This window comes from Rhea americana, unplaced genomic scaffold, assembly GCF_003343005.1.
Source record: "Rhea americana isolate MKP2758 unplaced genomic scaffold, rheAme1 scaffold_451, whole genome shotgun sequence".
In the NCBI taxonomy this organism is placed as follows: domain Eukaryota; kingdom Metazoa; phylum Chordata; class Aves; order Rheiformes; family Rheidae; genus Rhea; species Rhea americana.
In genome coordinates, this window is record NW_028186592.1 from 232,090 (window position 1) to 259,738 (window position 27,649).

The window sequence follows — 27,649 nt, forward strand, 5'->3', positions numbered from 1 at the left end:
AAAAAAAAAAAAAAAAAAAGAAAAAGAAAACCACCCAACTCCAAAATGCTTAAGTGTTGATATTCATCTTTCTGAGCACAATCAAATAAAAATCTCACTGTTTTTATAAATTTGAAGCATGTTCTATATAATTACATAACACCTTTTAGCTGCAATAAATGTAGTGAAAATTAAAATGAATCCCACCCTACTTAAGCCTCACTTGGGAGGGGATGGGACAAGATCTGCCTGAAAGCCCTCAAAAAGGACCCTAGGCTGAATCCACAGTACTGGAGTACCATGAGGAGGAATTACAGCCACAGATAACCAGCAGCATCTTGTTAACAGTCAGAATAGCTGTTACGAGTGCTAAGAACCTGTTGTTTAGTGACAGACATTGTTTAAGGTTTTGTTTCGATTTTACTGCTGTCAAAAGTCATGATTTTAAAAACTTGGTGGAGTGGCAAAAGCTCTTTTTACCTGTCTGGACTGTGCCTCTTCCCATTTCCGTTCACCTCAATGAGCAGCTCCGAGGAGTCAGCCGGCGACGTGGTGTTTGTGTTGAGCAGGATGTGCTCGTGCTGTGCCAGGTACTGGGACGGCGTCTGCTTGGCAGCCCGGGCACAGTGCAGCAGCTCTCTCTGGAGCAGAGGGAGGTTGGCCTGGAAAACAAATTACCGCACATTGTGGGTCTGGTCTAGGCAGGCTGCAGACAGGCAATTCCACCCTTTTGCAGAAGATGTGCTCCATCCCCAYCACCCATCAGAGCAATGACTAGAGCCTGTGGGCTCCTCTCAACCATCCTGCTGCTCATGATCTCTGCGCTGGTTGGGTTTACCCCTGTTGTCTCAASGGTTGAAGTCAGTGCACATGGAAACAAAGTTTCATGGGAAGCCTCTCAGTGCTTCCAGCATCTAATGTAGTCTGTATATCAAGACTTCAAATATTCTAGACTTGAACATTTGAAAATAAGACTACAGGATGAAAAACAGCAGGATGGAGGTCAGTTGGTCTCATTTATCCCTACTATGCAAGTGGACATACGTGGCACTTGTTATAACGTTAGCTTTCTGTGAGGCAGTTATCCACGGTGATCACTATGGTCTGGACACTCTGTCTTGGACTTTAACAGAATTGTTCTGATGCTTGAAACAAGAGCTTTCCCATCAGTGACATGCTGCCAAGCAGYGCAGACCAACACACGAAGCGGCAGCAAGACCCATCCACTCACTGTTACCTTCAGAAAGGGGATCACAAATGGCCGGAGGGGGAAGTTTGTGGCCTCTTGCAGCTTGCAGTGAAATTCCTCAATTGTCACTGTTGAGTTCTGAGAAAAGAAATTAAGAAATAAAATGACAATTTGCTCTTATTGTAGACACTTGGGAAGCAGCTCAAAACCAACAGAACCGGAAGGCAGACCGCATCTGCCATTACAGGACTGCCGACGTGTGCATCGGATCCTGCCTACCGCAGCCAAAAGGCTGCGGCCACTCGAGCAGAAAGAGCTGGCGCAGGTCGTGCAGCACRAGGCAAGGGTGCAGGCAGCCAGCGGCCAGGCGCTGCCTCTGCCCAGCACCCTGCCCAGGTGGCAGCAGCGCCCAGCTGGCACCGCCAGCCTCTCCAGCCAGGTGGCCGGGCGAAGGCTGCCGAGGAGGCAGACAGCGATTCCAGCCGGCCGCCGCAGCTGCCCGAGGAGCCCGAGCGCTTTCCCCGGGCGTGAGCAGGCTGCCTGTGCCCGGTGTGGGTCCCGGGGCTGCCTGCACCTCCCCGCTCCCAGCCCATTCATCTCGGCTTCCCTACGAGTCCCCTCCTCTCCTTTTCCCTCCTGTTCAGCTCATTTGGTCCAACCTATTCATCATCCAAGAAGTCATTTACTACCAGCCCGCTGCTCCCTGTCTTGGCATGGTCTTCCCCTGGCACTACCTTGTATCCCCCTYGGCTATTCAGGCTGCATGCTCGCTGGGACGAGCAGCACTTGCTGTACTACGTGTACAGCGTTCAGCCCTGCAGYAATAATCTCAATCAGCAATGAGGATGACGGTCGGAGGAACCCAAATGGTTTATAATTTCCTTTCCCAAAGGCTAAACTGGAATACTACCCTAGACCCATGGAAACAYATCCTACTGCAGTGGTAGCTTTTTGCATCCAGTGCAAAAGTGCTCTGAAAGCCCCACAGGTTGTGGACAGACCCATATCTGCTCTGCCATGGAGCTGTGCTGGGCAACAACCAGCTTGCAGCTAGGCAGGCTACACGGTGCTGCGTGCTTGTTGGTCTCCGTGAGGCTAGGCTTGCACAGGATCACTGTTTATTTAACATTTTAAAACTGGTTTGAAACAACACTTGCATAGCATTTCTACCAGTCAGTGTGTATACCTGCGAGTACTAAACATAATTCTGCAGCAAGACCCTGCTCATTTGGTTTTGCAAGGACATTTTTAGCTGAACTTTATCTGCTGTCCATAGATGCAAAAGAACATGTACTGTTTACATATGCATGCACTACCATCATCCCAGCTCTTGCAAATCCCAAGGGTAGGAGTGGGGAAGAAGGGCAGCAGATGCGCAAAGGTGCTATTTACCAAGCTCTTTCCTGTAATTGCACCTTCAGACTGTCGCAAATTAATACATTAATATGGCTAGACAAAAGCTTGCACAACCATCAATCTCTTTCTCAGCGCAAGCAAATATGCAAACACACAAAGCAGCAGAATATTACAAGTCCAGACCTGCTGCTGCAGTAGGAGACTTCCCATCTTCTGCAGACCTTGGCCAGAGTTAAGCTTGYTCTGCTAGTGGGCTGGTGTTAAGATAGGCAGGAGCAGCCCACAAAAAGGAAACCTTACTCCCATTAAATACATACCATGTTCACCACTGCATGTTGCAAATTAAACCTTTCAAGTGTCACAATATTCTCTACACACTGAAGACTGAACTTCTTTTGAAAGGGAAAATTCACAGATACTACCCCACATGGGATTTCCAGAAGACCCTAAATTCAACATCAACTAGTTGCTCCATAGAAAGACATGCTTTCAACACCTCCACCATTCACTCAGGAGCTACAGGAACTAGGATGGTAGCGTGTTTATGAAAGGTCCACCATGTGGTTATAATATGACTTTTTCAAAACAGTGCTCCAACCCTCCGGTTGCAGTCCCAGAGCTCCTTCAAGGGAGGGAAGCACCGCTGGCTTTCCAGAGYGAGTCCCCGGCAGGGGCAGGATCAAGATCCTGACTCTACAGTGCTGCTTATTCCATCACACCACCCTGCCCTACTGAAGTTAGGGCAGTGTTTATGAAACGGTGCATGGCGCTGGCGTTTCTTCATACGGGTGCACACTAGAGTTAAATTGATTGGTAGTCAGGGTCAGGAAGTCATAAATTCCCCCTGCTCCACACTCACAGGGTACAAGGCTGAAAACACTTTGCTAGCACAAAATCACAGGCTTCTGTGAATCACATGAAAGTTTCATTGACAAGAGGAAACCAAGAAGCCCAGCCTAGTCCGTGCTTCCTAGTGAGGAGGAGGAGAACATCAGACCTGTGGCCCTTATAGCAAAGCTTAGTTCTATGTTTCCTTAAGTGCAGCTGCACCTAAACTCWTATCAAAGCAATGCAATGGACAAGCAAACAGTTTTCTGGAACATACTGAAGACAAGGAAAAAAGCCAGTGAGTTTACCAGAAAGTGTAAACATTACAACAAGTCTTGCTTAGTGAATAACTGCTTATAAAGACACGAATGCCCAACATTGCGTAATGCAGGCACACGCTGGCTGCCAGGACCCCGCCGCTACGCAGCTTTCGCAAAGGCAAGGCCCTGCAGGCCTTTCTGAGGCTTAGCTGTCCTTCCTGCGTCGCACTCACCACTAACGCCAGCACGAGGCTCCGGACCTTCTCCCCGATCTCCGGAGAGATGTCATTGCCGAACTGCTGCAGGGTTGTGAGGAAGCGTTTCAGCTTGCTGAGCTGCCGGGCACCGCAAGTGGCTGGGAGCTGCTGGTTGGTGAGCGAGGAGGAGGAGGACGAGGCAGGACCATTGCTAAACCGCTGAGGTGGAGACGGAGCCCCGTTCAGCGTCGGGGGGGAATGGTTAATCCCGTTGGGCACTGCAAATCAGAGACAAGGCAAAAGCATCAGTGAGCGCTGCTGAGAGGGGTGGCACGTCCCCGTGGCCTGGTTTTTAGAAGTATTCTGTTCTTATCCTCGGGAGAGAATGCACCATGCAGGTATCTGGCCTGCTGCAAGATACCGCATAGTGCGTGCGTGCCAGATGGGTCACCCAAGAGCGCTGTGTGGACACCTAAATCTACGCTAGCTCCCAGGGCAGGAACTAGAAAACTGGCCAGAATCAGGGCAGAGCCTGCAAGGCTTGCAGAAAACACTGGAGTACGCCTCGGCGGTGGAGCTCGTCAGTGGCACCAGCAAATACCTCCTCCTTAGTGTCCCGGTGACACTCCTCTGCCCAGAGCACTTAGGTACCACTCACCCCATGAAGGCATCTGCTCCAGGTTTCCCCAGCAGGATCCCTGTTCTGACTGAGGAATAGACCCTAAGTGCTCAGCTCCCTAAAAAAACCTCACGGGTGATTTGCAACACTCTTCCAGACAYTCTCCATTCTAGCTTCACTCCCAGGGACACTAAATAACGACAAAGAACTAGGTTCAGAAGAACATACTGAACACAAACTTYTCACTTGGGCCAGCTCAGGACCCAGAGTCAAGCTGCACAGAGCTCATGCTGTGGCAGACCAAGTCGTGTTGTGTGTTCAGCCCAAAGACTTAAACGTGYGTTAGCTCAGAGTTTGCAGCCTTCAGTAAGGACTACTGAGCAATGATTTCCTGCATTATGCAGAAAATGAGACCAGATAATCCAACAGTCCCTTCCAGTCCCATAATTTACAACAAATCCACGGTGCTCACTACAGCCTGGGTCCTGCTAACAGATCAGGGAGCACCAGTGCCTCCATCTCCTCCCCGTGGAGGGCTGGCACTGCCGTAGCTTGCAAGCATGAACGCCCAGGCCATTTTACCACCCAGGGGATTTACAGCAAGCCGGTTTCGCAAACCTAGTTGGTTTTCCAGCCTGGTCCCATCTGCAACTTTGTCTCCTTTAAGCAGAAAGTATGTTGAAACCAGCTACATTGTGGAAGTTTGGGAACTCCACAAGGGGTTTGAATAAATTGTTGACATCGCCATACTGCAGTTGTGCAATCTAAAGCCTTGCCTGGGAAATCTTTAACAGCAGCTGTGCACTTGAGGCCCAAACTTGATATAAATACAGATTTTAGAGGTGAAAAGTACACGATCGTAAATATAGGTTTAGCCGATCCACTGGCTTATCCTTAAGACCCTAATCCTGAACCCCTGGTGACTGCAAGCACTGAAGAGAAGGCCACAAGCAGTGTGAGGCTATAAAACTGTTGTAAGCATCTGCGCTCGGAGGTGAGCTGCTGAAGCAGTCCCGAGAGCAGCGGGCACCCCTCGCGCRTTGGCACGCGGAGCTCTGCATGGTGCGGCGGCTCACCAGAGGTGCCAGAACACCAGCTGCAGCTTAGTGAGGATTGTACAAAATCCGCGGATCTTGCAGAGAACACCCCCGGGGAGAGCTTTTCAGAGAAAAAGGCAGGAGGCATCTGAACAGTTAAACCGCCCCGGGGCTCTCCGAGGTCTGAGGTTATGCAGGCTCGCACACCTGGACCTGCCACGGTGTGTGCGGGAGCAACCTGAAACGATTACCCAGAATCAGTTACAGATCCCAGGGAAAGATAATGGTAAAGAGACTGTCAAAGCCGCTCATGCCAACCAAGAGGGGACTGGCTTTTCCGGGGCATCACAAGGATGCGTCCTCTCATAAATGGAGAGATAAAGAAACGAAGGTAAACTCTTGCTTTAAATTGAGAGGAYGGAGCAGCATGGTCCATGTGAGCCCATGCCCTTCGTTACAGATCGGGACAACTTCAAAAAGTCATGTCTGCATCGCCTTCTCCAAACTRGTGAAGAAACAGAGATGTGCTGCAGAGCCGAAGCGTAGGATTAGCTGTGCGTGGAGGCCTGGCCAATACTACGCAAAAGCAAACACAGCTAATTTCAAAAGCCAAGATTCTGACAGTTACTCATAACCAGCCCTTATTTCATGATGAAAATGTTATAAATCTAGGAGAAAGACGCCCAGAGAAGCTTCTCTCAGATAGGAGAGGACCTCATGGCTCTCTGCCCACTGAAGGCCTTGACCAAGGCACGTCAGCCCGCCTGCGAGGCATTTCACTGCAGAGCGACYGCCAGTCACCTGCACGGCCTTACGGGGACCTGTAGTGCCTGGTGAGAAAACCGGGCTGAAGCAGGACATTTGCAATGTAAGAAGCAAGAAGAAACTTCGCCACAGGTTGCATTTCACATTACTCTTGTAAAGAGGCAATTAAGCAAACGAGAAGCACTAGGTTCATAATAGTGTGTCAGACAATCTTTTTGGAAAAATTAATTTCTGTCACTTTGCTAATGGCCTTTTCTGCCTCAGCAAAAAGAGAGCCATTAAAAAACCCTCAGYGTATAAGACGGGGACAATGTGTCTGGTGGGATAACTCAGTGATTAGTGTTACTGCCAGCATCCTCGGCACATTAGTGAGCGTCCTGAAAAAGACTGAACTGCAAAGCTATGAAACTCACTGCCAGTATTAAACTGTGAGGTGTCACAGACACCATTTTGGATAATAAAGCAACACAAAAGTAGCTAGAGGCAACAGTAAGTTGAGGGCGGAAAAGTGAGGAGAGATTCAAAAATAAGTATATATTCCTTGCGGGGCTAAGATAATTCCATACCTAACTATTAAGTAAACCAGAGCAGCTTTGCTCCTGAAAAATGCTTTAAAAAGATGATGCCTTATACGTTGGCTAAAGGAGAAAAGGGAGCCTGGGTTCTTTCTAGGCTTTGGGAAAGAGGTTATGACCATGGAAAGTCCCATCCATAGAGGTCACCTCTGAGGAACCTCCTACTAGGACAAGCAAGTGGCTCACGAATGAGGCCTGCCTTATGGTTGGGCAAGGATGACCTGTAGCTGAACAGGAAGGATTATGCAGCAAAGATGGAGAAAGCAAAATCTGGATGGATAGCAAGAAACACCTGGATGGGAAATCAAAAGAAAAAAAAAAGGAAGAAGAAACTTGCTCACCTCAGTTTCAGAAGTGTTGCCTGCAAAGTGAGACACACCMCCGTGGGAATTAAGTCCTCCAAGGATGCAGTGACAACCCCAGCCCTTGGCTTGTTTAGAAGCTAACCTGATAACAGACTGCTATTGCTTAAGGAGTTCCTTCCAGAAATCAAGGTGGCCCCTTCAAGCAGAGGGCTCTGAYAGCCCAGGCTGCAGCAGGGAGTTGCTGGGAACGGGGTGGCGGGAAGATTAKGGACCTCTTTAGATGTCCTGCCTAAGTGACAAAAAACCAAGAACCCCCCAGCTCTCCCTTCCTTGCCTCTCTACAGGGTTACTAACGTGCCTCATGCTGCCTGCCGCCAATGGCTGAGAACGCGGCTTTTACGAGCGTCGGGGAGCCCCCCGGAAAAGCAGTTTCCCCCGCCAGTGGCCTTACGTGCTGTTGGAGTGAAGGACATGGGCCGTGGGCCGCCGGGGTTCACGGGGGGCAGTGGCGGCATGCTGGGTGGGGAYGACCTGGGCTGTATCTTCACTTCCACCGGCGAGCCGGGCATCACTGGCACCCTCTTCTCACCAGCAACTGCACCGAGAGAAGAAGGCGGTAACGTTAGCAACGGGCACTGCGCGGCACGTCCCTGCCACGCGCCGCGAGCACCCCGACAGCCCAAGATTATTATTATTAAGATTTCTCAGCAGAGAAGTGCCCCCGCGGTGAGCTCGGTGGCCACCTTGGACCGGCAGTGCAGGATGGCATGCCACCAAGTCCTCCAGGCCACGACCGGCTGGCCGTGCTCTCTGCTCCCACAGCCRGTGCCAGGTCGTGGGAGCAGAGCAGCTCCCGGGTTCGCAGACGGCGCCCGTCCGCACGCCAGCTCGGGGCGGGCAGCGGCGAGGAAGCAAGTGGCCGACAGCGGCCGTCCTGCCCGAGAGCGCAAGAGTTTCTGATTCGGCTTTAGCACAGTGCTTGGCACCAGCGCCTGAGGCCCAGACTCGGGTGCACAGGCCCCCGTTTTCCCACCAGGCACCGTGCGATAGCTGCCTCGTTTATCRTCCTTAGGGCAAGTCATCCACGACGTAATAGCAAGGTAATGAATGAATGTCGTACTCCTAATTTRTTCTGTTTGCAGGACTACAAACAGWCACTGAGGAAAGGGAAAGCAGAGACAAATATATAAAACCCTGCGTTCCCCAATTAGCAAGAAACTCCTAGTGTTTCTGTGCTGCTGGTGTTACTGGGGTCGGGGTTGGGGACTGCAATCACTATAAAACCTGAATTTCCAGGTTTGTAGCAAGTTTGTATCTTTGTTTATTTAACCAAAGCCCTRGGAAACTACTATTAATAATATAATATAATATATCGTTATATTAATATAACATGGCAAGCTACTATTCACACGGGTCCAACATTCATGTGACACTGACATGCCTCTCCCTGTTGCATTTACACCTGTACACGACATTCATATGAAAATGAATATACTCATGCCTGAACATGACRTTCATGCACGTACGTACGTCACCACTGCAGCAGGTAAGCTTGCTGGCAAGAGCAGGAGGAAAGAAACCTCCGTCTTTCCTCCACCTCTGCATAAATGCAGCAGAACAGTCAGAGAACAAGGTCTGYATGTGAAGTTGAGAGCGTTTCTACCACAAAGCTCCTGGTTTGAGTTCACTCACCCAGCGAGGAAATAGAAACACTGCTACATGACCCAAATATTTCAGTCAAAACAGTMCTAATTGCAACTATCCACCACTCATGCCAGCTGCTTGAAAGCTACCAAGGGATGGAAACATGTTTGCTCAGAAGGTATGAATAATTGGAAAACCATGAGGAAAGACATGAGAACTATGATCTGTTTGCACACAATCCACGAAYACAGAAATGAGATTTGGCTAATGCCATTCTCTGCAAACTCTTTGCCCACCTCTACACCTGCCCAGCTGAACGTTTGCCAAGCAGCCCACCACGTCAAAGTCCTCCCTGCAGCCAACTGCATCATTTTTCCACCTTTCCCTTCAACCACACACTTCAAACATCAAGGTATTGCCACCTTCCTGCCTCTCGCTTYGTCTTCTTCACCCCCTTCCTATGAAGCCCTCTTCCACAGGCATATAGGTTACTTGATACTGCCATGCTCTGCAGAGAAACCAAGCATGAATGAAATCCTTGAAGTTCTCATTTTTCCTCCTAAAACATTCCTAGGACGTATTAAATATCGTGTCAAAGCACCAGCAAAAAAAAACCAGAGCTCCTTTTGTTAATTTAATGAGGGGAAAAAGTCACATGGAATTTATTCCCCTAAAATAAAACCAGCTATTGCTCTGCTACTGCACAAAACACCAAAAGTAAATCCCATGAGAAGCCAACACCTTCTCTTCCGGGTTCACTCTGGCAGACATACAAGAAGCAAACAGGACTGTTAAATTTAAAAGCTTCCTGTTAATGACCCAGGGCATCTATAAATGCAGATAAAAACCATCTTTTTGCAACTTCTAATTTTTAGCCTAAATGCATCAATTTAATGAGAATCATGTGAGCAAACCGGACTGAGAATGAGGACTTGAGAAAGCCTGGAGTTGACCGTGAGCTAAAAATGAAGTGGAGGTGTCTGGAGAAGCAACACCGTCCCCATCTTCCTTCTGCGTTTAACTGTTAGAAATATTTACTGCCTCACCAATGGCAAGGTGTCAGTGCTGCCACCAGATGCAGAAAGGAGATGCTAAGCAGCTCCTCAAAATACCTACAAGTCATACTACCTTATCAGCAAGTTCAAATCACGCTTAAAAGTCAAGTGCCATCTTAGCTTTTTGGAGGCAAGAGAGACATGCACRTTCTGGTTGTGATGCCTTCGCCTTCCCGGCCACTAAGTCCCCCAGGAAGTCTCCAGCGACACATCCTAGCAGCTCAGCCTCCACCCGAGCGTCAGCACAGCCCTGGCACAAGCCATGTGGTCTTGCTAGCTTGGAGCAAGGCGTGAGGAGCAAACAGCCCTGAAAGCTGCTTCCCAGCTGCCTGGCTCGAGCAAACACGTGGCTGTTCCCACACGGGCAGGGCAGATGCACCAGCAGGAGCAATGTGCAGCACAGCCCCCGCTCCACCAGTCACCATCCTGGATCTGACCTTGCAGTAGCACCTTGAAACACAGTAACTCTGGTCCAGGGCTGCATACTCCAGAGGTCAGAGTAGCAAAGCTGCCTAAACTGGAAATGTTGATGGGTTTTGCTACAGAAAGGTTTCCTCCCCAAAACCTACCCAAACTTCTGTGCCAGCTCCTTGGCCACCCCACACTCCTCCCACCCGCTGTTCATCGCCCTGCAGGACTCCTGGCTGGAAGGCTTCCTCTGACAGAATCTCTCTTGGAAACACTTACAGATGTTCCCATCGATATTTTTCAAATGCAGCCTGCAGGGCAGATTGAACGAGGTTACACAGCACAACACTTTTGCCATCAAGCTGCCAACCATGAAAACTCTGGGTGAAAACTCTGCACCCAGAAGCAGTGCACGTTAACCACGGGAGAAGGACACAGCGAGAGGGACGCGAGCACGCTTGGGCGGCTGCCGCCAGGGCGGATGGGAAAGCCCCTTGTGTGGATTCGAGCGTGCTGGAGGTTCACAGGCGAAGATGATTCACTCAGAGTGCAATGAAACCCCATCACAGAGATGCTGTTTTAGTCTTGGTGTGATGTAGGAATTTCATATTCTCAAAAAACCGATGAAGGCACAGATTTCATGGTGATCGCAGTTACAGATTTCAGATGCTGCAAAGCTGCTGTCTGGTACAGGACAGATGTATACATATATAAGCTTATGTTGTGTACCCTATATATTTGCATGCCCCATTTAGGGAGCCCAGATGTACAGGGGCTGCCCGACAGCAGCGTACACCTGAAACTGCATCCATCGTCGCGTTCGAATGACATACCACGAGGCCCTGCTTTTATTCGATTCTCTGTGTTAGCTGTTGACCTGTTATATTTCTTTTACTGCTCCAATTCTTGCCCTAGCAAACCAAATGAAAAAGGAGCATCTATTAATCTGAAATACAGCTGATAATCTTCTCTTAGGGGGAGGAGAATGACATAAATTAGCACATCAGAATTAAATTTGTGGCTATAAGTGGCTGTCAGAGACATCCCCCTCCCTAGCATCCCAACATCAGGGGAACTGCAACTCAAGCTTTCCCCTAGTCGTACAATACGGACGGGGACATTTTACAGTTGGCGGTTTAAATAGCTGTTCGAGACCAATTTTATTATAATTATTTTCTTTAAAGAAGCCTTCCCGCTATGGTGTTTAATAATAAAGGAGTGTTGCTATGACAGGTAACCACTGAAGAATAGCTAACATCTATTCTCGTTGTAAGCTGTATAAAGAAGTTCACTTTATTAATCTCTCTGTGCTTGTGGGTTTGAAAAAAAAAGTTAAACAACACTCCCTTACTTGAGACCTTTTTCACTTATTTCTCATATCCACTAGGAATTAAACTAWTATTTAAATGCCTTCAGCAACTGGGGAATAAACTAAGTAATGAAGAGAAATAAAAAACAGTGCATGATGGAAACTGGATGCTCCCTTCMCTAATGAAGTTGCAAGATGACACCTGAATACAGAGCTGTGAGATAGCCCAAGGTGGCAGAGAGACTCTGGCCATCTCTTCCCCCTTCACTTCTCCTAGCTCAAAACATGGCTCAGACAGATGGTAGAATCATATCAGCATGAGAGTTTTATATTTATTAAAAAAATGCAGATCACAAGTCTGGTTCCTGGCCCTGCTGTGCCCCAGCATGTGGAGAGCCTGGCACGGTGCCACGGGGGAGGCCGGCACCATCCCGGAGCTTGCCGGCAGCAAGCGAACGAGTTTCCAGAGGTGCCGGGATGCTGCCACAGGGCGCCAGGCCCCAGGGAGCAGCCAGGCACAGAGCAGGGTGGGGGCCCTCCGATGCCAGCAGTGCTGGTTKCTGGAGACAAGCTGGAAGGAAGGAAGCTGTGCAACACCAAAAGGAGCCCGAGTGTCAGGGAGGGAAACCATGCTCCCTGCTACATACRGTTTCTCTAACGCATGTTGCCACATTGAAAAGGTGACAAGCAGTTGCCACCAAGTGACCAAAGCCGGCAGCGTTGCACTATGCCAAGCGAAGCGGAGGGGAAAGCCTTGGTCTGGATGCAACGGCTGAGCCACGGCAAGACAGAAGCAACTAGATACGACACACAAAATGGGGATTCTCGGCTCTGAATTTACATCAGAGCGAATGCACGTGCACCAACAGTTTAGCACTGTATAGCAACCTGCTTGTGTGAGCATATGGAACATGTAGGGGTGGGCTCCTAAACCCTGCCAGCAGCTCAAGAGAGTCAATCTTTTCTCCACCTTTATGTGATATAAATTTAATTTTGTGATTGCGTGGTTAAGGAAGTTACTTCAGAAGATGGAGAGCACAAACAGTAGTATCTTCTGAAGCCATTTCCAATGCCAGTACAGGAGTCCCCTCAATTCACTGTTGCAAGAGTTAATTATTAAAGGAAGACTCTGCCTCAGCTGGAATCAATTATGTAGATTCTAATTACAAAAAGCTGCACAGCATCTGAACTGGTTTCTCACAAAACCCATTTGCTAGATTCAAGCACTCTAGCTTATCATACTTTAGCTTTTTGAAAAAGTGAAAGCATGAAACATTAGAAGAATAAGGGAAAAAACACATTAAACATGATACAGCGGTACTTAACTGGCAGTTCAACACACGTAAGGATTTGCTTTTCCTTTCTCCTCTCGCAGTTTGCAAGATAGAGCAGTCTTTAAACAAAACCATATCAACAAGGTTTGGGTCACTAAGCTGTTAGACTGCGAAATCCCTAAATTAACAAKATTTTGGTTCTAGCTGATGCTTTTTGAACAACATGCTGTATACAAAGGGTTTGCCCAGTGGTTCATAACATAAAAAACCTTTGTCTCAGCATTAACTTCATCAGAACAGATGTTTTTGACTTTCATACAGAGTAGGTAGAATATGCTCATAACGTAAAAGCCACTTCCTCCCTCTTCAGAAAGCTCAGAGCCTGCAGTCCGTACCTGCCTTTTCAGAGCAGCGGCCTGGGGAGTCTTCCCAAAAGCTGAACCCACGGCAAAGCTGGACAAGAAGAACCCTCTGCTCACTCAGGTGTCAGGTCCTAGCAAGCTATGCAGCCTTGTGCTGTGGCCAGCGAAGGGACCGATACCCCCAAAAGGCACTTCAGCCCCTCCTTGGGTACTCACCAAAAGATGTGAGATGAGCCACACACGCAGATGCGCTTCTGCTTCCACCGGCCCCTGCGCCTTGGACTGCTGCGCAGGCAAGAGCCATAAGATACAAAACATCGAAGAGTTGGTGTGACCGAGGYTTCCTGGAGAGCAACGGGCCCAGGAAGCAGAGGATCACGGCCCCAGTTTGCAAGATCACCATTCAAACAGACAAGCAAGAGTCATGGCTTTAAGATAAAGCAATGTAAAGCTTGTCTAAACAGTAAAAGAAACTATTTGGAAGAAGAACATGAGGGCAAAGRATGGGTACTTTGGTGCCCTCTCCGTGGCTGGCAGAACCCTGCCCACACTCTGCAAGGGCTGTTTTTAAGATAATTAACTCAACATGGCCCTGGAGCAAAGGCCAGGCAGATAGCTTACAGAAAGTCCATTCCAACCCAAACAAGCCTATAATTAAAAGGACATGCTGCAATTGGCTTGCTTTCTCGGGTTCCCTGTTGATAATCTGAATGCAAACTAAAGGCAGCATCAGTGTAACCTGACCTGATAATGTAAATAGGATGAAATGAAATATGGTTCGCCACCTCCCCAGCTTTGGCGAATGTTTATTTTGAATAACATGCTTATCTGCTCCAACTGCTCACCATCTGTTTTCAGTCTCCACCAAGCTAATATTTTTCACATTTAGGAACTGAGAAGTGGGAAGAATTACATTTAAATTTTATTAACATCTTTCCTCCACTGTGAGGCTGCCTTTCCTTCCCCTTGTCAGCTCTAAGCCATTTGTAAAGAACCTTTGCACAGTCCTTTAAGACATGCAGATGAGGTTATCTGCATGCAAAGCAACAGCATTATTATGCAGGCTTCCAGTAGATGCTGTTTTCTGCTACTCCACTGCAAACTCTCCTTTGCTCACTGCCCAACAGCTTCCCCCAAGGTCCGACTGAAATCGGTTTGTCTAGGGGAAAAAAAAAAGCCAGTATTTTATCTTTTTGCAGCATCACTGCATCAGAAAGGGATGAAGAAGAAAGGCTAAGATATGCATCAGAAACAAGGCAGCTGATAAGGCAGCCRCGGCAAGTAAAGGATGACTCTGCTAACGAAGTCCTAATCCGGGGGCAAGGAGAGAGGAAGAGCGCAAGTTAAGAGGTTTGCGGTCAAGGGGTTATATTTCTATACAAATAATACCRATTATTTGCACTGAGGGTGGTTTCCAGCAATCTCCATTTGCCGGAGACAATAAACGAGAGGTTTCTTTACAAGTAAAAACTGAGACGCAAAGGCAGCTCATAAAACAGGTCAGCAGCAAACACTGGCCAACAGAGCTCTGCTCACTGCTGGTTCTTCTCTGTCCCCTCTTCTTCCACGCCTAAGTGAGGACTTGTATAAGACGATACTATAGCATCTGTTGCAGTGTGTAACTTATGTTATTGTACAGATACTTCCTCCTCTAAAAACGATCAGTCTATTTTTACACTGTTTAACTCGGTTTCGTAGCACATCTTGGCTGCTGATCTGTAAGATGCTGTGGGAGTGGAGAGGACGCGGCACCTCGCAGGAAAGCTCAGCAGCACGCAGGAGGGAGCTGCCGAGCCTGGGACAGGCATTTTATAAATCAAAAATAAACGCGTGCGTCTCCATTGCCATCTAGTTCTCTCCCACACACAGCTGTTTCACTTTAAGTCTCAATTCAACACAAAACTCAGAGAAGTTGAAAGCACAAAGTATGTTATCGCTCACAACCAGGCTAGAAAGCAGCTAATAAGGGAAATAAGATTAATAATTCATTCCTGAAGGCAGATTGCAGATCTTTATCGTCCCCATCCTTTAGCAATTTTTCTAAAAACCTAGTCAGGCGCCTGACTGCAAACTTATCAGTAGCACAGGTTGGGCTTTAGAGACTTTTTTTTTTTGTTGCTTCCACCTACACAAGACAAGTGCAGTTCCCGCTTTCCTTAGTGCCATCAGTGCAAACCACACCAGAGCAGCATCCGTCTCATCAACTCTGCTTTCCTCTTGGTCTGCAGACCCAGGCCAAGGGGTTGCAGAAATCCCTTCCACCACCACCCACCACTCGCAGTATTGAGAAGCTCAGAGCAGATTACGCACCAGGGCTCCCAAGCTCTGGTTCTCTTGCCAGCAGTAAATAAACTGCTTCAGCATGGATCCCCCACCTCTTCCACCGCTTCAGCATGGATCCCCCACCTCTTCCACCGCTTCTTCCATGAAGGAACAGGAAAGTAGATGCTTGGATGCAGAAAGCTGGCCAAAAGAACATCCAGGCATGGTGCGGAAGCCACCAGGAGCTGTTTTTGTTCCCACCACCAAGTCATAGCAGTTCTCCTTCTGTAATACTAGTGTCCAAGCAAATAAATATGGGGACCCAAACTCATCTAGATAGCTATGGCTTTCCAAAGGGAAAAAAAAACACCCAAAACAAACAAAACCCAACACATTTAATTTAGGGCAAACATGTAAACTCTCTGCCAACCGATTATATTCAGCCAAGGCCTACTAAGTGGATTTGGATTTTCAAATAGGAGGGGTTTGGGGACTGAAGGGAGGCAAGAAAGGCTCTAAAACACCTAAAATACTTGTTTTTTTTTTTTTTTTTTTTTTTTTTAAAAAATCTTATTCTTTTTAAGCACATTGCAGAGACCCCTTGCTGTGGCTCCAGGGCTGTCAACTGCACCTGGTCTTCCATCCAAAAATAAGCCCTCACCACCCTTGTGAGTGTCCACCAAATATCCCCCTATGCCTGCCACGAAAATCCACCCAGCCCACATGCTGCTCGCTCCGTAACCAACTGAGGAAGCCAGTGCAGCACATTCATCTTCTTAACAGCCCTGTGGGAGCACATGTTTGGCCTCAGAGAGGACCCCAACTATCACCCAGACCTCCTCATGGTAACAGCCTGACACACAGTCAGAGGGACCTTGTCTGGGCCAATGGTGGTTGAACAAAGCCAAGGATGCTTGCTTATTAGTTTGATTAGTTACTGTTGTTTAGTAATTTTTTCATTGGTTTACTGTTCCATTTAGAGTTATAGAATTGAGCCTTCTTAAATGGAGAAGAAAAAGCACAACACTCTACAATATTAAGAGCTGTTTACTCCTCCGCACTATTTACTTACTAGGTTAAAGCATTTTGAGTGAAAAATTATGGCAGTTCTAGATATACAACGGGCAATTATCACAATCAGAAAAATTACTTCTTAAAAGTCTCTGCCTGGACATTGCTCTCCAAATATCCCAACTGCAGTTGAAACTATGCGAGTGAAACGAAGGTGGCTGGAACAAACTTTCCAGATGGGAACATCTGTGTCTCATTTGCCGCAGGGAGGAAAACATGAGGAAGATTAACGGCTCCCCGAGTCCAGTGGAGCCCAGACATAACAAGTACAAAAGGGATACGGTTTAGAAAGACTCAGCGCAACGGCTCGCCATCAAAGATTTTTTTTTTTAAAATGAGCATTTTGTTGGATTTCTACATAGAGAGCTGTTATGTCAGAAAAAGGAGTCTGAGTTTCACGTGGATTAAACGCTACTATTAGARTGAAAGCAAGAATTGAGATAAACCACACAATGATATAAAGCCCTTTTATCATCTCAACTAACTTGTAGCTAGGTAAAGGTAATGAGTTTTTCCTCCTAAAAAGGCTGGCTTTGAGGGCTCACCCCTAAAACATCTGAAACCAGCCCCTGCACAACACAGCAAGCGCAGTCCTGCTGCCTGCAAAGCCACCRAGGACAACTCGCTCCTTTGAGGTCCCAGGAGCAAGCAACAAGAGTGACCCCAGCACGTGGGAAACTCCAGCCAGAAGGACACCCTGCAGACATCAGCATTGCAAGACCATTCCTTGTATTATTACATTCTTGAAATCCGGCCACGTTTTCTTTATGGTCCACATTTACAAAGGTAGGTAGCTGTTTCAAGCCAGCACCCGGCTCTCTTTTCAGTCATCCATGCACGCCGTGCTCGATGTGGGCCAAATCGAATTTCGCAATGCGTGTTCTGCAGCGCGCTACTGTGTTATCATGCAGCGTGGGGCAAGTCTGCTCATTCGGGTCTCAGCTCAACATCATATCACCTGAGCCTGCCAGTGGTGTGCTCAACCTACGTGAGAAACCCGTCAGCTCTGCTGCCGCTCCACCAGCGGGGTTAGGCACAACTTCCCTGCCCTTCCCTGATGTCCTTGTACTCTCTCAGCAGCACTTTTGATCATGGAAATATCCATTTAAAACAACCCCTCCCCCCCCCGCCCACCTCCTTATTTCCAAGTAGTCAAGTTTTTGAAAAATACTTTATACCCACCAGTTTTAGCCAGCTTTCAGCATATAAGGCCTTTTTGGAAAAAGGAAGGTCTGCTGCATTCAATGTTGTTATCCTGTATGTTCAAGTCTTACAGCTTGCTAGGCCAGAATCTAATTTTGAAAAGGGAAAGGTTGAGAACAGATGCTGGCTACCTTTAAAATTTCAGGCTACTGAAATTTCACAAGCACTAAGTTTAAATCTAAGTTGTGCTAAGTTTGCTGAGGCATAAAGAAAGAAAAAGAATCACTTGATAAAAAACCCTTTTCAATAACATAAAAGAATAAGCAGCCGTTCAGCACATCACTGAGAATTATAATTTGGAGAGTAGACTTCTTTTTTCCTGTATACATTAAAAGCTGTGCAGTAGCGTAGATAAAGCTGCAACTTTCATACCCATAAAAGAGAGAACAAGAAGAAAAAGATACTGGTAAAACAGGCTCCAACTTTTAAAGTGTTTTCCACCGTAACAGAGTTTTTGGGACATCGCTTAGGCTATGATTTTTAGCTAGCACTCATAAATCCCCTCAAAACTTGGATCGCTTGCTGTTTAAAATGGCTCCACCCAACCCTCACTTTCCAGAAGAGACATGTATGCGCCAGGCTCCATTGCATTACCTTCTTCTTCAATGGACTAGTATCACAAAAGGGATACTAGGATCCTATYGGCATCCTCATGTTGCCAATTAGCTCTGAGGGGGTCTCCACAGGTCACAACGGCCTGTAGGAACGTAGCCACCAATTCAGATGGGCTTTGGAACAGGCTCACAGCAGAAGAGCTTGCAAGACACACTAGTGTGCTAGTGTGAGTGGAGCCACAGTGGTCAGTGAGATCTCCAGAGTAACTGGGACACCCAGTGCAGGACCACTGTTGCTGCCTTCCTTCATGCTTCAGTAGTCCATGGGTCTGGAGTGGCCACCAAGGCTACAGGACTCACTGAGGCTAAGCTAGCAAGCATCCCGGAAGGCTCCAGCAGCCATGTCACTTCCCTGCAATGCATCAACACATGTGCACGGCACTGCTATGACCTGAAAAACTCAACAAATAAGATCTCCACAAGAGAGATCTCAGGCACAGATTCATCTCACCACACCTGACCATTCAAGATGCTCCACCTGAAAGCTGAGAAAGCTTGTGCCAGGCAACCGGCCCTGCTTTTTCTCTGCCCATGGTTTTACTCCCCAGCTCTTATTTTTAGCAGGAAAAGGAAAGTTGTACAAGTGGAGGTAATTTTCAATTTTAGCAGATGTTATAAGATGCTATTTCTAGGTCAGAGCAGAGCTCTGCTTTGCTCAAAGGCCAGTAAAGCATCACGGGGGGTCACCCCAGCCTTCTCACCAGCAGTCACCTTCTCATCACCGAAGGTGAAGCTTTACACAGTAGGGAGCAACCATTTAGAGAGTTTCCTTGGAGGAATGCCACCTGGCACTTGGGACAACCCTGTTTGCTGGGAATTGCTGGTGGTGCAGCTGCCCTCATGCTGGGCAGCAGCTGATCGCTGCCTGCAGATCCACCACCTGGGCCCCAATACAGAAATAAAACACCAGGCTYGTTCCCACCACAGCTTTCACCCCGTGCCGCAGTGCCCGGGGTATTCAGATCACAACACTGCGTCTTGCAGCTGCTCCAACACTGCTATTACCATGAGCTTCCAACTCCTCTTGGGCTCTGAAAGCCACTATGCTTTTAATTCCTTTTGTTAGTTCCCAAATTGCTGTAGGCACCAGCCGGTCACATGCACCACCAGTTCCTACTGGGGTATGTCACTGAATTGTTCTCTCCACACCAGGGGAAGAAAGCATTTAAAGCAGCAAGTCCACAACCAGATGCCAGCCCTGGGGCAAGTGGCCCACCTGTAGCTATTGAACAGAAGGTCTCAACTTTGTTTCCTGCACTGCACAGATGTGCTGTGACTGCATCAATGCAGCAGAAACAACCTGAGAATACACCAAGAATTCTCCAGCCAGAAAGATGCTTGGAGGCTTACCATTTCAAATAAAAAATGAAGGTCAAAACATTTGTGCTAAATCTTAACATCTGGCCCCGTGCTCTACCCCAACAGACATTGGCAGAGCTGCTGCAAGGTCACAGGCAAGTCTCAGGCCTACTTTGCAGGTGGCTAGAGCAGAGAAGTACCCAGCACRAGCACAGAACAAGCTGCTTTGTTTTTACAGAAGCTCCCACAGATCTTTAAACAGGTCTCTCAGACCAGTAAGTGGAAACTAAGAAGTCTTGTGCCCTAGACCTCTAAGACCCATGGCTATGGATTGCCAGTTATATTACCCCATCTGACCTCAAACATACCATGAGGGAACTCTCAAACAGCTCATAACCACAAGGGCTTTTGAGATCAGAATTGCAGGGTTTCAGTTGCACTTCAGAGCCAACAGGAAAAAGAGGCAACATCAAGAAACCACCATAAGAGGACTCCTGCAGCTCACACAGCTGGCCCTGCTCTGCACAAGCTCTGCTTCCCAGGTCACCCTAACAGCAGCAGGCTGCAAAAACAGTAGGAATACCACCCAACCATGACTATGGATAGCAAGGCTTACTCTGGGAGAAAGCTGCTGACAGCACAGTTTTTTGGGGTCTTGTGTTCCTTGAGAGTCCAGAAATGGTTAGAGAACAAGAGCAAAGTCAAATCACAGGCTTCCTGTAAGCATTTTTGACCCAAACATCTCAGCGATTAGATTGCATCTTCATAGCAACTCTTCATAACCTGCCAAAACCTCAAGTACAACAAATGTGTGTTTTTCCTCATGACTCTGACAAGTTCAGTCCTGTACTGTACTACCCACCCTGAAGAGGCTAGTATAGGTGGACCTTGTAGAAAAGTATATAGCATATATATGGCAGAGGCATCTCAGGGCACCTAGAAAGTTAATACAACAGAATGTAAAAAGTGAATAAAAGGTGAACAGCCTAAAAATTAGAGGAGAAAATATTCCCATAAGAGACTGGGTTCAGAAACACCGCAAACTTCTTTTAAAGTCCTCCAGTAACTCAACATTTAAGAATTTCAGATCCATTTAATAGTAATATAGAGGAGGACATTTAAGTCACAAGCCTCACAACAAGGATTTAAAAATACATCCATCTCCCCTTTCTCTCTTTGACAAGCTCTACTGCCCAATGATTTGATTCCCACCACAATAAATCAACGTAAAACAAACCACACCACTGAAAAGTAGTCCTAACAGACCTGGGGTCTGAGGAACAAGGGCATCCAACAAGTAGCAAATTCTTAAACTGAGGAATATAGTACAGGAACTGAGATTTAAAAAAAAGTCTATCCATAAAAAAATAGGCCCAGAAGTACCAGCATTAGCAGCCCAAAGGCAGCTACCAGTACTTGGTAAATAACACCAGTTAAAACACACAAGGCCATTTCTTGAAGATCTCAAAGTAGAGAACAGGCGTGAAGCCATTTAGCTCATACTAATGAATTATACCAGAGTCACAAAGGATACCAGGGACACCAAAAGCTATTATCAAAAGCCTAAACTAAACTAGAAAAAAAAAATACTCAACTTTTTGGTAAAGCACAGAACAAGTCAGGTACCATCAAATTGGAAAACTCGGCAGTCTAGAAGCTGACAGCAGACTAGTTTAGGTGAAAACAAAGGTTGTTTTTGCCAAGAAAAAAAAAAAAAACAAAATTCAACTTCTACCATAAACCCCAAATGAGGCAATCAAAGAATGACACAGAAAAGCAACAACTGCATCCCTTAAGGAAAATTCGTATTGTTTGCCCTCTTTTCTGAATATAAAGCAGAATCTAATGTGGAATCTCATTTCTCTGGACAGAGGCTGAAAAGGAGGAACAAACCTAGCCGCATGGGCCAACGAAGAAGTAGTCAGCCAACTCGAGGGCTGAAGTTCTACCAAGCCTCTTCTAAAAATCGGGCAAGATCTCCAGGAAATCAAGAAGGAACAAAGCATGCCAGAGACAAGATAGAAGGGCTTTTCTGCCTGTTTCTTCAGCTTCCTTCAGCTTGCCAAAGCCTGAATCCAGCAACACAAGTGTCCCTCACTCTACAGCCATGGCTTCACTACTGTAGTCATTTCACATAAACTGGCTGTGCTACACGCACGAGTGCCAGACTGGCTACCCCCTCAACTTATCCAGGTAGTCAAATCTCTCTAGTCTCACCATAACTCATGCTTGCTCTCTTTAGAGAGTCTGTCTCATTCACTTGAGCGCTAAGGACATTAACTGCTGCTTAGCTAATATTCAATCCGGATCAATGACATGCATAGGATCCCTGCCAAGATGACAATTCCGCCTGTTAAAAACACTTCTCACATCACTAAATAAATTGCTCTTCTCCTTCGCCCCAAAGATGATCAGCCTGTGGAAAGCTTTTTGCAGTCCTACTGAGCTGGAACCACAACAGGAATGCACTTAGGGACAAATTCTGAAGGCGTTTCGAAGCTTTACGAGTGAGGCCACTAGAGCAGTGTTGTAACATCAGAGAGCTTGCATCTCCTGCAGAGTTGAGGGCTGGAGGGAGAGATAAGGATGAACACATACACAAAAAAGCAGCAAATAAAACTCACTACTTCTTGCCTCTTTAGGAATATACTAGCAGGCACACACACACACAGCAGCAACTGCTTCTGCTCTGCCTCCTTCTCCTGTACTGTCAAAGCTACTCTGCCTGCTCAGTAGAGAGGGGAGCCCAAATACAAGAATTTTCCATCACCAGAGACGCACTATGTGTTATGGGTGGAAGTTTTCCATGGAGAGCCTCTGGAGACCAAGTAGCTCCAGTGATGCACAGGGAATATCAAGCGAACTTGCTGGCTCAGCCAAGTTCCACAGGACCATAAGACAGTCTGAACAGCTTTGATGTATTTGTTCTCAAAGTATCTTCCCACAACACACCAAAGAAAGCACTTTCCAATTCACAATCCTTCAGGTTGTCCTAAACTAGTTACTAGTAATCAGCACTGGTCTGCTCACCATCAACAGGAGTAGAAAGTCAAAAATAAAGAACAAGTTAACTAAGAAGTTTAACCAGCAAAAATCGCGAATATAGTAAAGAGTGAAAGAGGCCCTGCAAACCACCCACTACAACCCCCAAGTTTGTTTTAAAATGCTATTCTCCTCCCTGTTCACAGCAAGGTCTATGACATAGTGCCTATAAATTTCCTCTAATGCTGCTGCAGTGAGGCAGAGATCCATCTGTGTTTGGGCACAGGTGAGACTTTTCATTATTATGTAAGTGCAGAATGCCTTTCAATTACATTCACCAGGCCATTAGGTAAATTAGATTTGCATATGAGAGGATAACTAGAAAGTCAAGAAATAGGCCCTGAAGTAAAACATTTTACAGTCTACTCATAAGTAGTACTGCCTGCTGGATCTATGGGAAGACATAGACAATAAGCTTGCTATTTACCCAAGGCAATGTTTGATGTTTATATTCCTCAGGGTTTTTGTTTTTAGTGTTGGTATATTTTTGAAGACAGTCTATGCACTAAACAGAACTCAAGCCAGACAGACATCTGTGTACCTGACATCCCCACCTCTCTGAAGACATGGCAACATGTGGGGTCTCGCATCATTTTCAGGTTCTGCCTTTTGCAGTATGCTTGAAACTGGAATAAAATATTACTGGCCCAAGAGAATTTAGATTGATTCCATAACTGATGCCACAGAATCCGTTCTTCTTTGCATTGAACTACAGAATTATTTCCAACACCCCAGGGAGGTACACCTGTGCACACTCCCCAGGGGCACGGGATTACACTGGTATCAAGTGTCATCGAGGGCATTCGCCTGGAATAAGCTGTCTTGCTCAGGTGTTCCTGAGGTATTAATCTGCCTGCAAGAAGTTCTTTCCTGGTGAGTGTATGCAAAACAGGCAACCTAGCTCATCTCCCAGAATCCAGATGGCACTTGCAAACCTTGCCTGTGTATCAAATGTTGTTTTTTAGATCAAGTGTCCCTGGTTGACAACACAGAACTTCATGATGCTATCTTTAGAGAGACTTTTCTGCAAAGAAACACCCTTTGAGCATACGGTAGAGGGAATATGCTAATATAGCAGCGTGTCTTCAGAGGACGCAAATGTATCCTTTTCTGGGCGCTCTGACACCCCAGAACAAACTGAGTGTGCTATGAAGAGTATTATGGTCTTTCTTTTATCATCAAGCCCCTCCATAGACAGTTAGTTGACAAGTTTGATTGTAAGAAGAGGTTAACATACAACACTGGAAAAACGCAAGATAAGCTGAAGCTCAAGACCAAGTCCACTCACACACAAGAATGATACTTATATGAAAAACTACTGAATGAGTTATATCAGCTGAAAAAGGCAAAATAATTAGACCTTTCAATCCTTCATTTCCTCCCATAGATTTAGAGATTCCTACCCCACTTTCCTGTTTATTCATCTAAATGCAAGGGTCAGATAATAAACCAATGAATTTCTTCCTTGAAGTCTTTAGGTTCTCTTCCTCCAGATTATATACAAAGATAGGACTAGCACATGTAAAATAACATTTTTTAAAAAACAATCCATTAATAAAGAACAACACTCCCCAAAGCTTTCAGTTTTGGATATCTCTGAGATGGTAACACTACCCTGAAAGAGCTCAGTAGTAGTTAAAAATTACCCTTCCTACCTGGAACCACAATTAGTTGCCTTCTATGCTCCTCAGTTCAAAAAACATGAGATCAATCACTATATGCATGTGAAAACACATAAGAACTGACCCATGCACACTCCTGCTACGCAACAGAAATGTCATTACTACTACTGGCAGAAGACAAAAAGGTTGCCGAACCAGAAAAGGTTTATGACACAACACATCAAGATCAGAAGGTGACATTAACAGCAGCAAGGTGGCTGAAATAATCCATCTCGCCCGCTGCTGAAAAGAACATTTCAGAACAGTAACATCAGGTAAAGCAGCTTCTTTCAAAAGAGAAAGTGATCCAGTAGGTAGCTCCTTCCATATTGCAGGCATTCACAGTAAACACCATATGGCCTGTTAATTTAATTAGGGAGAAGAAACCCCTAAGTTTGAGATTTGACTTTGAAGGGTTTAATACAAGTATGACGAAAATTGCTGAAAATACTCCATTAAATTGTCTTACTATTTTCACGTCCTTTCTGACCTGTGATTTAGACCTGCGTAGAATGGTGACCAATTCTACATTGCAGAGCACCTCCATGGAGCTAATCTTTTGGAAGCCCACTTCCACATGTGCATAACCTAAATCATTCTGCCTGCCCTACTGCTGCTTCTCAGAAAGAGATCTGCATGGCCCATGCTGGGCAGCAGGAAAGGTCTCTATCAGGACAGAGGTATGGGCAGGAAGTAATGAAAACTTCTGTTTAATCTACCTTCTCAGATGCCTTWAAAAAAAAAAAAAATCCTTCTCAGGAACTGCATTGGGTGAGAACATCTGTCGAGGCAGGATGGTCCTCAAGATGGCAGTCAACTTGATAAATGCCAAAGAACCAACGCCAAGACACAATAAATTTTTAAAAATAATAATAAAGGATAATTCTATACCCTTCCTGTAAGTAAATCGTATTCTTGCAGTCTCCAGGAACTTGTAAGCAGCATAAACCCAGAACAGAAGTCCAAGCAACCAAGCCTATCCATCCCCAAAGATGCTGATATCTGAGTAAGGATACACTGCTACATCTACCTTCAGAATTGCAAGAGGAATTATTTGCCCGAAGGAGCTCGATAGGCATTTTGGTCAGACTAGAAAGACATGCTTTGCTTTGAGCATGTCTTCCACTGAGTATCTGGGGGAAAATCCAAAATTCTCCTTCTCTGAGTTAGGAAGGAAGCAGGCCTGGTGACTTGAGCAACCCTACCATCCCGATACAATTCCTCCACTGATAGGGGTTATATTCTACAGATGAAGATGCTAGTATTGGTCACAATCTGACAGGGGAAATGGAGGAGAAAGGTTAAAAAACATCTGCACTGAATTCCCTCCCTTTTGCTTTAATCTGGACAATTCACAATTTTTAATTGGCTGCTCTGAGGAGATAAGAGAACACTTAAAACCTTTTTAAGAAAAGGGCATGGAGTTAAACATACACACACACACATGTGTGAGTGTGTGTATATATTTATGTATTTGCATATTATAATTGCAGTTCCCCTTTGCTTTCTTGTTCTTTCTGCAAAAACTTACTAATTCAAAGGGTAACTATTATTTAAACTGGGGCCATCAACCAGCAACTAACTCCAACATTTCTAGGCAAGAGGAAGCGACAGCTCTCCCAAGCCAGCAGCAGAGGTGGGAGTGAAACACAGGCCTTTCAGCTCCTGACAGCCAGGAGACTGCATCATTACCATAATATGGGGGCATCCTGCCCGCTCGCAGCACGGGCTGCCCGGCTTCCCTCGGCAGCTACATACGTTACGCTGCAGGGAACCAGGCGTACCGGCATGGAAGGAACTGCTGGGCATCCCTAAAAATGCAAAAGCAAGGTTTATACAAGAAGTCTCCTGCTAGCTACGAAACTGCTTCACTGGTTTGAACGGCCGAGGCTTACGGTACTTTGCTGGGCTCCCCTCGCCAGCCAGGCCGCTCCAGCCGAGGGAGCGGCGGGCAGCACTTCCACCTAGGTGGTCTGGAGGACACTGCCTCTGGGAGCTACAATGCTGCTGCACGAAGACATCTCCCTGGGAAACCCAAAGCACCAGGCCATACTGCAGACCCCCTTCTCTCTAGAGGCATATACTCAAAACACCCTCCAGACTCTGAAGAGACTTTGCCACGTACATCATTACGGCCAGAACCATAGTGGTGGCACCTGCACCAGGAATGTGACCCTCAATGCCACCAACTCAACTGCATGAAGCCAGTGCTACCCAGGAGGGCAACCAGCTCGAGTCTGCTCTGCTGGCAGACTGTAGGTCAGGCCGGCATGGGCTAGCCCCCTTGTCCCTGGAGAAGCTCCACCATTGCTCCAGGCTGGAGATGCTCCACAGCTCCGTGAAAACAGCCGTTCTTCAAACCAGAGGTAGGGCAGCGAAGCAAAGCCCTCCGTCTCATCTGCTATTAGCCAAAGCACTTTTTGCCTGGAGCGGGTACCAAACGCAGGGCTCCTCCAACCAGCAAGAAGCCTACAAGAAATTTAGGGGGTTTAGGTGACAACCAACCCACTACTCTCCAGGTGAGCTAGGAGAAAATTATATTGTCCCTAGAGCAGTGTGACCTCTGTTTGCATGTGGTTTCTTTTCAGCTCCCCTCAAGAAACAGCTAAACTTATAAAATTAACCACCAGCTTTGCAGGCTTTTTGTTTTTTTCCCCTGCGCAGACCCACAGGACATGATCTGCTTGATCTGCTCATCCGTTTAATAAGTGTGGGATAACAACATGCATGAAACCCATTCTTCTTGTTTTTCCGGTTTAAAAAAAAGAAAGAAAGAAAGAAAGAGAAGAAAAGAAAAAAAAAATCTAAAGCCCAGCAGAATTTTTCTTGCCGGCAAGAAACCTCCTCCTGGGACCCGGCAAAGATTTAATTTACTACGGATGCTCCTTGGGTTATCTTGCACTGAGGGGGCGGGGAGGCGAAGAAAGGCCGGACACAGGGTGAGGGTGCAATTAGCTTCGCCTGTAAAACGTTCATCGCCGTCGCAACGCGGACAGCGATGCGGAGCCTAATAGATTTCAGCGTATTGTTCGCCACGAGCGCCCAAATGGGGAAGGGAGGGAGGAAAAAAACCCTAAACAACAACACTCCAATAAAATAAAAAAAATCAATAAGCGCATCCTACTTCTACCCCATATGGAAGTAATCAAGCACGAGGGTGGCAGCTGGGASCGACAACAGTCACCTGCAGCCGAGGGCCGGGGCGGCGGCGGCGAGGGGGCTCCGAGGGGCTCCGGATGCTAATTTCCCGGCGGAACAATGCGGCCGAAAGAGCGGAGGGACAGCCGAGGCCGAGGCGGCCTGAATGGAGGCCGCCGCCGGGGCGGGGGGAGGCG

At 46.8% G+C, this 27,649-nt stretch overlaps 1 protein-coding gene across 4 annotated transcripts in view; it reads right to left on the reverse strand.

Moving 5' to 3' along the window:
* CBFA2T2 (CBFA2/RUNX1 partner transcriptional co-repressor 2) overlaps positions 1–27,649 on the reverse strand; it is a 55,597-nt gene that overhangs the window by 12,028 nt on the left and 15,920 nt on the right. For all 4 annotated transcript variants that reach the window (XM_085316129.1, XM_085316128.1, XM_085316127.1 and 1 more), the window contains exons 2-5: positions 7,562–7,705; positions 3,846–4,087; positions 1,217–1,306; positions 460–641 (exon numbers count right to left, since the gene is read on the reverse strand). In XM_085316129.1, the coding sequence (XP_085172255.1) occupies positions 460–641; positions 1,217–1,306; positions 3,846–4,087; positions 7,562–7,679 (632 nt within the window). In that variant the 5' untranslated portion in view covers positions 7,680–7,705. The remainder of the gene's footprint in view (positions 1–459; positions 642–1,216; positions 1,307–3,845; positions 4,088–7,561; positions 7,706–27,649) is intronic.